Source organism: Apium graveolens, chromosome 4 (genome assembly GCF_009905375.1).
Source record: "Apium graveolens cultivar Ventura chromosome 4, ASM990537v1, whole genome shotgun sequence".
Classification (NCBI taxonomy): Eukaryota; Viridiplantae; Streptophyta; class Magnoliopsida; order Apiales; family Apiaceae; genus Apium; species Apium graveolens.
In genome coordinates this window covers 47,574,623-47,583,316 of record NC_133650.1, presented here as the reverse complement: position 1 = coordinate 47,583,316, position 8,694 = coordinate 47,574,623, and the positions used below count along the sequence as shown (strand labels likewise).

Here is an 8,694-nt window from a genome sequence, read left to right as displayed (position 1 = left end):
CATTGCATTTGTACTTAAGTGTTTTTGACATCATCAAATCTGTTAACTTGTATATTTTTCATAATTTACAAGTTGGGGGAGATTGTTATATATATTTGTGATGTCATGTCTAATCTGATTTGTTTAGTTTCAGAACTTAGTATCAGAACTTAACTGGAAATCAGAACTTACTGAAGACAGGAAGTTATTAGAACTTAAGGCGTCAGAACTTATATCAGGACTTAAGTGCGGGTATACTTCAGATAAGGAAAGCAGCTGATTTACAGGAGAGGATCTGGATTAAACAAGTAAAGATATGCATGAAGAGTTGTACAACTAAAGGACTACAGTAGATAATCTTTGATTGATGTATTTTGGGAAACAGAACATATCATATCAATTAAAAGATATCTTGTAATTGTGTAGTATATAAACATAGATTAGGGTTTACACTATAAGTGTTGTCAATCATGAGAATATTATTTATTGTAACCCTAACGGCTCTTAGTGATATCATACATCACTGAGAGAGTAGATTAAACCTACTGTAACTGAGTTTGATATATTGAATAAACTTGTTTTCTGTTACATACTTGTGTTTATAATCGAATTGATTGTAGATACTATATTTAACCCCCTTCTATAGTATCATTGAGGCCTAACATAGTAGATATTCGAAATTTGTTCGAAGTAATTGAGATGTTCTTCGAGGTCCGCTAATCAGTCGAAAGAGTCAAAATTGAAGTGTTTAATCCCAGATTCTCTGGGGGTAGACTCTAGTTTTCTGTTGAAGGGGGTGGCTACTGCTCCAACTTCCATATCTCCTTCAACCTTCCTTTTAAGGTCGCAAAAAAGCCCGGGCCAACTGCTCTTGCTTGGACTCTTTTTCAGGCTCGGAGTTTGAGGAGACGTGAACTCTTTGGGTTTTTCTTTTTCAGTTTCGCCTCTTCCTCCTGGATCCTCTTTTCGATGGTTGCCTTGGCCTTAGCCTCTTCTTTTTTACAAATTCGGTCCCAGAGTGTTGCCCTTCTAATCTCGTCCTGGGCATCTTCAGTTTCCCTCTTCATATTTTTGGTAATGCGGTCCAAGACCGAACCACGGGTTTCTACAAAGTGTTCCTCCTTATCCCCTGGGCGGATTTCAGTTTCAGGGTGGTTTTTCTCTTTTCATAGGCTCATTGTTGCTTGAATCTGCTCTGAGGTCATGTTCCCCCAGAGGTTTGTAGAAGTCTCGGCATACTTGTGAGTTGCCTTCTCAATGGTAAGCCTTTGGTCTCCTAGTTGCAGAGCCTGAGATGTAGTAAGGGTTATGGGGAGCCCTTCTTATATCTCTTCAATATCACCATCCCTGGGCGTGACGACAGTGGGATCAACCGGTCCGGAAATAGTTGTCTTGCTCATTCTTGTAGTTATTACTTTCAAGATAAACAGACAAATACTAAGAATACAATGCTAATGAGTCTTTCAAAGTACGGATAATGAGAAAAGTAGATCTAAGAGAGCTGAATCGTTAACCTCAGGGGGGTGTAAAATTTTGGCTTCGTGAACGGCGTGAAACGACCGAAATCGGTGACACCATTGAGTCGGAGGTTCAACCCCTCCTTCTAGCGCCAATGATAGCTCCTTTTCTTCCCCGGACTCTTCTCCTTTTCCTATCCAAGATCGAACTTCGTTTGTATAGAAATGAGGGTGCGCAGTTAAGCTGTACGGTGGGCTCCTGCAAAAAATAACCGGAGGGGGGTGGCGTCCCCGCGGCAACTCTGGCGTAAGAATAAGAAAAAGGTTTCTTGAAGAAGAAGAGCTATTCAAATATGTATAACAGCGGTGTGTGTATGTGTGTAGAGAGTAAGAAAAAATGGTAACCCCTATAACCCCCTTTTTGGGGCCTTTTACAGGCTCCCTATTTATGATTTCGGGGGTTTGTACTTTTTCATCATAACCACCGGTGAATCTTGGTTGGTGGATGATTGAATGGTTTAGATGGGCACGGGGCCTAACTGTCCTGTTAGTGTTGGGATAGCCTGATGTCTTGACAAATGGACGACTAGGATGCTGTCATTCTATTTTGGATAATATGGAACCGTTACTATCTTATGAGGTTGCCACGTGTCCGGAGACCACCCCAAATTGGGCCTCGGATCTCTTCTCATTAGATTTTTGTAGAATTTCTTGGGCCAAATTATATTATGGCATATCAATCTCCTTTTTAGACGTCCCTTTGAGCTGTTTGTGTTACAAAAATGGTAAAATTTTAAAATATGAAAAATGATTACACTAACTCACGTCCACTACTTTATTTAACTATTTAAATATTAGTGGGTACTTTACTCGCTTTCTTTTTTTCTTTGATAAATTAGGTTTTTTCTTACCCTCCACGGCTGGTGTGTATATATTGATATTAGTGCCCTCTCTCTCCGTCTACTTCCCAAAACAATTATAGAAAGCCTACCTCACAGCTCTCTCTCTCTCCTAGAGTAATTCCAAATCTGGGATTTGCTGTATTACAAACCCCATAAATAATTGGGTTGTATGAATTTATCATTTTACGGGGATCTAGTAGTTGTTGGTTTAAAGAGATATATATAGAGAATCATATAGTAATGTCTGAAAGTAAGTATGAATCAGACCCTACGGCGACAAGTAGTACAGTCAGTTGCTGTTCGTCATCAACATCATCAGTTTCAGCTCCACTAAAGCTTTACCAAGCATTCATTTTTTCTGTACCTATCTTTTTCACTTTTATCCTTCTCTTCTTCTTCTACTTGTTTTATCTCCGCCGCCGCAGAGCTGACTGGTCGTCTCTCAGAATGAGGACTGCCAGCCTTGCAACCATTCACAATAATAACATTAACTCTACTGTAAGTCCATCATGTGCTTGTGTTATTTTTATTTTTTAAATATTACTCTAGTAATTAATTTTGTTTTTTCTGGATTCACAGTGTGAATTGGGGCTGAAGAAAGAAGTGAGGGAGATGCTCCCAGTTATTGTTTTTAAACAGAGTTTTTCTGTCAAAGATACTCAGTGAGTTGCTTGTCTTGGACTTATGCCCCATACTATTTATTGTTTTGCTTCATTTTACTCTATCATCCATCTATCAATGTATGTTATTTTATAGTTACTAAACTGAAGAGCATATATCAAAAAACCTACTCAAGTTATCGGCATGTCAAGGCAAACCGTTGACTTGACGGAAAATATCCTGTCATTAAAAATACTTACAGAAATGTTAAGTGGAGTCTAACTAAATTCGCCTAATAATATTAATATTAAGAACTGAACTAATATATATACATATATGAATATATACACACATATGTCGGAAGATCTGTAATTTTTTTTAAAAAAATGAATTTTATCAGGGACTCAATTTGATGGATGAATAACACATAGATGTTAGCATGTTCTTGTTTCTTGAAGCGTGTGTTGCATATGTAGTCTTTGTACTGTGATATGTGCTTCTTCTTTTTAATTTCTTGTGTTTGGTTAATTTTTTTATTTTTCATTATTAGATCAAAATTTATTTGTAATAAATTTGAAGGGAATGATTGAGTTTTAAAAAAAAAGATAAAATTATTTTTTCAAATAAAATTCCGATTATTTTTGTAAATTTTAAAAAAACACATAAAGTTAAATTCTCAAGTTTAAAAATAATAATGTTCTTCTTGTAAGAATTATGTCATATGATTTAAATATTTAAATTTATTTAGTTTTTACTTTCATTTTTTAATTTCACCGGTTCATAAATTATATTACAAATTCAAAAGTTTTCAAGTCAAAAAACAATCTTTTTCAAAATAAAAAATGAAAATTTTCTGTAACTTTTAAATAAAGGTTTTTCATTTGATGTAAAATTTGAACCTTTCGAAAATTTGGTGACTAATTATAAATTCAAGTTAATAATTTTTATAAATTTAAACATATAATAGAATTATTTTTACAAAACTAAATGAAAGGTTTTAATTTTTAAATAGATAAATTTGATTTGATTTTAAAGTGCAAAAGTTGTTCTTAAAGTGCTTATGACTTTCCACCTGGCCTACACCCTTTCCATCTATTACTTTCGTTAGAGTATATCATTTTTCTGTCAAGTCAAAGAGGTTGACTAACGGGCTATTGTTACTTTCAACTTGGTGCGAGACGCCTTTCAGTTTAGTGACTACTTTGAGATTTAACCCTATTTTATATGTGCACTTCAATTTCCAGTCATACAGAGACTCTTTTCTTTATTTTCCCCAAGTTTATTTTGATTTTCTTTTCCTTATTATTTTTATATATATTGTGTTGTTATGTGTAACAACTACAGTTCAATTTGACTCTATAGCTAGCATTGTAGCCTTCTGGATATTCTTTTGATCCTTAGTGGAGGCATGTGCGCAGACGCGCCCCCCCCCCCAAATTTTTGCAAAACCCACTAATGATGTGCATGACGGTAACCGTCCCTCTCAAAATCTTGTTTGCCCTTTCAAAAAATAACAATGTCTTTCTTTGATTTCAGATCAGTGTCTAGAATTTGTTTTTTGTTATTGTAAGGAAAGTTGGTTCTTTGACTAAAGACATGCAATAGATATAGTTATCAGCAATCGAACTATGGTCTAAAAGCTGTAATAATAATATTCAGGAATGGACCTGCTTTTCTTTTATCTCATCACCTTACTTGAACTTGAGTCCTAAAAAGCTCACTTATTGATTAGGAGGGAAGGAGCAGAAACTTTTATCAACTTAAATGTATCCTTAGGTTAGCAATTGTTTGTCTGTATACTGTAATACATTAGTGAGGAGATGAATGCTTTTCAAGTTTCAGTTTTGTGCATTATTATTATTATGTTTATTGAATCAGTGATACTGTATTTGGTGGCAACTGATTGAGAAACATTTAGATGTGCTCTAGCATGTGTTAAAATTTAAAATAAATTTGGAGGGAACTCTGTTTCTTTAACAGCAACAATCAAACTCGAGGCAAAACAAGATTATTTAGGAGGAACACTCAAAAATTTGAATATTGACTCACTCTGTCCAGAAACATAAATGTTTTACTGGTGTGCCTCACATGTTCATTTGCACACCGTAGCAGTTTTACACATGCGCACACACACAATGTTCATAGAAGGGATTACTTGAATTTAGGCCTACTGTAGTTTCTTATTCATTCCTATGTTGTTTTAATTAGCTGATGTAAATACTCCTCTTTACGTGTAATTGTCTCATTTTTGAGTGTAGATGCTCAGTTTGTCTTGGTGACTACCAAGCCGAGGATAAACTGCAGCAGATGCCTGTTTGCGGTCATACATTTCACATGGATTGCATTGATCTTTGGCTTGCAACCCACACCACCTGTCCTCTCTGCCGCCTTTCTTTATTGCTTTCCAGGGCTTCAGATGACCCAAGGGAAAACCAAGCTAATGATACCGATCAAAGTCCTGAATCTCCTGATGTAGAAAATCATGATGAAGGTTCTCAGAGCAGTTCTCAGCCTATTGTAGACCCTCAACTACAAGCTAATGAAACCGATAGAAGTCCTGAATCGACTGACGTAGAAAATCATGGTGGAGTTCTCCTCGGTGCATTTTTCAGCCTTCTGAAGACCCTCAATTAAAAGGACAAATATTCAGCATCGTTCACCTAGAGGGATCAGATCTGGAACTAGGTCTAGCAGTTCAATGCAAGAAGTAGATTCTTTAATTTTGGAAAAAGAACTAGTTGAGAGGATTTTTTTTTCGTATAGGATATGGTAGAAAAAATGACAAAAATAGCTGATTTTTGAAAAAATATAACAAAAATAGTCATTCTGAAAAAAGTGGCCAATTTTGGCCGATTGAATACTTCACTGTCAGTTGGGTATCCCAATTTGTATAAGATACTCCACTGGTAGTTGAGTATTTCATATATGGGATACTCCACTGCCAGTTGGGTATCTTATATAAAGTGGATACTCCACTGACAGTTGGATATCACATCGGCCAAAATTAGCCAACTTTTCAGAAATTGGTTATTTTTGTCAATTTTGTGTAAAAATAGGCTAAATTTGTCCTTCACCCGATATGGTATGTGTTTGGTTAAAATACAAATAGTTACTTTAAACATTTATATATCAAAAAATTAATTCAAAATACATTCTGCTAGTAGGAAAAACTATTTCAACTACTAGATGGGAACTGCTAATTTAATGGCTACCACTAACGATTAACTAATTGTCCAACAAAATAAAATATAAAATCAAGTTTGCATATCAAAAATTTGTTCAAATGTTGGTTTAAAATTAAATTGAAACAGTTAATATTGAAATAGTTACTTGAGAGGAGAATGAGGGTCACAAAATCTGTGCATGTACAGTACAATGCTAAGCATAGGGGATCATTAGTGAACACCAAAAGCTGGATTCAAAATTGACATCTGCCTCTCCCCTTGCCTTCCAGTACAGAACGGCACGTTTTCATTTTTTTCGATGGCCAACTCCAAATAGTCGACTGACCATCCATGATAGGTTCCTCCAGATCAGGATTAGAATATCTAGTGCATAGGTTCCTCCGGATCAGGATTAGAACATCTAGTGCACACGTACACCAGAAAATAAGAGAATTGAACTCTCTATACTGCTTTAATCATACTGATATCTTGATATATATTCGTTGATTTGCTTTCAGATAAGTACCTTCCTAAGCATTTTAGGCAACATCTAATAATTAAGTTTTTGTAGACTAAAGTTTGGACATTGTTCAAACTAGAATTTTTGCCCGCATTTTTAGTGGTAAAAATACTTGTGTTAAATAAATTAATTCTGTTAAATATGTCCGTTGATTAAATTCATATTTATCGTATGTTGAATAAAATGATTAGGTTAAATAAAGGTCGTACATGGTGTTACCGAAGATAAGGTTATACTAAAGTGTTAAATATGTGTTCTTAAATTACGAAAAAGAGTCGTAAAAATTAGCGGGCACAAAATTGGGGAAAAAGGTATTTTGGAAATAAATAAAAACAAATTCAAATTTGATTGCAGAACTAATTAATTTTAACTATTTTGTTAACGTTAACGAACAAAGAACACCAAAGTATGTGATGCATATAATAACGGACATACATAATATTGTTTGATGGTTAATAAAATCGATTAACGACAATGTAGGCATTACATTGTTTTCTATCCACAATATACATTGCAGGGCAGGAAAAAATTAGAATACAGACACCACCTAAAAGAAAAGGAGAGGAGAGGCGACAACCAAAAGAAGAAAAGTCTTAACATCCCTGTCGTACACGTTCATACGTTCATAAATGGACATCTCATAAATGGATAGCTGCAAGCAATCGGAGGCCCAAGAAGAACAGTCGAGATGTTTCGACCAACAGTTTGACCAATAAAACAGAACTTACAACATATATATTAAAATTTATACAAAAAAATAAATTTTGATGGTGATGATCAAAGCAACGACATTAATTTAACAGTATGAATTGTGTTAAAAAAAATAATTATGTGAAATATGATAATTAGGCATATAGCGGAAAGGATAGCCCGTCAATTAAATTCATGCTCATTGTGTGTTGAATAAAATGAGCAGGTTAAATAAAGGCAGTACATGATGTTGCTGGAAATAAGTTTATACTATAGTCTTATTATGGATAAAAAACATGTATTTATTTATTGCGTGTATTCAATTTTAGGGTTTGATAAGTTTCGAGTTTTAATGGTTGCGCTTGTGTTTCGTGGCTTGAATCTGCCCTCACAAGATGCCTACGTACCATGGCGTATGCCAAGGATCAAGCCAAAACGTAGTTCTTGGTGATGCTTGCCCTCGGGGCTATGGCAGTGAGAGCTCACCAAGGACGTAGTGACTTTCATGTCCTTCGAGGACTGAGTCTAAAACGTCGTTCCAGGTAATGGCCTCGTGGCTTGTAGGACGCCTTCGCGATTTTACGATGCTTAAAGCTATCTTCCAAAACGTGGTTTCATGGTGGTGACGTCTTGAGCTCTTGTTCCCAAGAACGTCCTCTTGAAGTTGAAGGGGTAAGACCCTTTATATAGATGTTGAAAGTCTAGAAATTTGGGTAAAATGTGGACCCTTCATCAGCGCAAGCGCGCTGGCTCTCTGACAAATTGGCGCGGGCGCGTGCTAGAGTAGCGCGGCCGCGCCTTGCTTTTGGAAAAACTTTTGAATTTCTTTAATTCCTACTGCAATCGAGTTGGTTTCCGGAGCTTCATTCTTTGGACATCATCCTAACACCATATTAGCACCAAAACAATGCTAATTCACCTGATTCTTAGAATAATGCCTGAAATACAAAAATACTAGAAAATACATTAAAACACCAACAACTTGAGTACATTTACACCAATTCAAAGCTTTACAGAGCGTAATAAAGTGTCATAAATGCCACTCAACATACCCCCAAACTTGAATCGATGCTTGTCCTCAAGCATAAACAGATTCAAAGAACAAGAAATAAAAATGCATGAACGCAACTAAATGAATGCAACGATCCCCAATAGAATAACTAAACCAATCAACAAGCAAAATCTCAACAAATGTAGTTATTCGCATAAGATCAATCAAACCTCACAAATCAATCTATAAACCAGAGACGTGTGTGTGTGTGTGCAACTACTTACAGATATACTATCGCCACAAGATCAATAATCATGACTCACTATTCATCAAAGCAATCACAAGGTTATAAACAGAATAAAAGCTAGACTCAAAATAACTTATAACACTT

At 35.5% G+C, this 8,694-nt stretch overlaps 1 protein-coding gene across 1 annotated transcript; it reads left to right on the top strand.

The window, feature by feature from the left end:
- Positions 1-2,351: 2,351 nt before the first annotated feature.
- On the top strand, positions 2,352-6,088 carry LOC141717972 (RING-H2 finger protein ATL7-like). Its single transcript, XM_074520285.1, has 3 exons — positions 2,352-2,836; positions 2,918-3,000; positions 5,197-6,088. Exons 1-3 carry the CDS (start codon positions 2,579-2,581, stop codon positions 5,570-5,572), a joined length of 717 nt encoding a protein of 238 aa, XP_074376386.1. The 5' UTR covers positions 2,352-2,578; the 3' UTR covers positions 5,573-6,088.
- The last annotated feature ends 2,606 nt before the right edge of the window (positions 6,089-8,694 follow it).

Excerpts from the sequence above, each read along its gene's own strand:
- LOC141717972 (XM_074520285.1), top strand. The coding sequence starts at position 2,579 with ATGTCTGAAAGTAAGTATGAATCAGACCCTACGGCGACAAGTAGTACA. Across the intron at positions 2,837-2,917 it reads ATAATAACATTAACTCTACT|TGTGAATTGGGGCTGAAGAA; the intron begins GTAAGTCCATCA and ends CTGGATTCACAG. Across the intron at positions 3,001-5,196 it reads TTTTCTGTCAAAGATACTCA|ATGCTCAGTTTGTCTTGGTG; the intron begins GTGAGTTGCTTG and ends TTTTGAGTGTAG.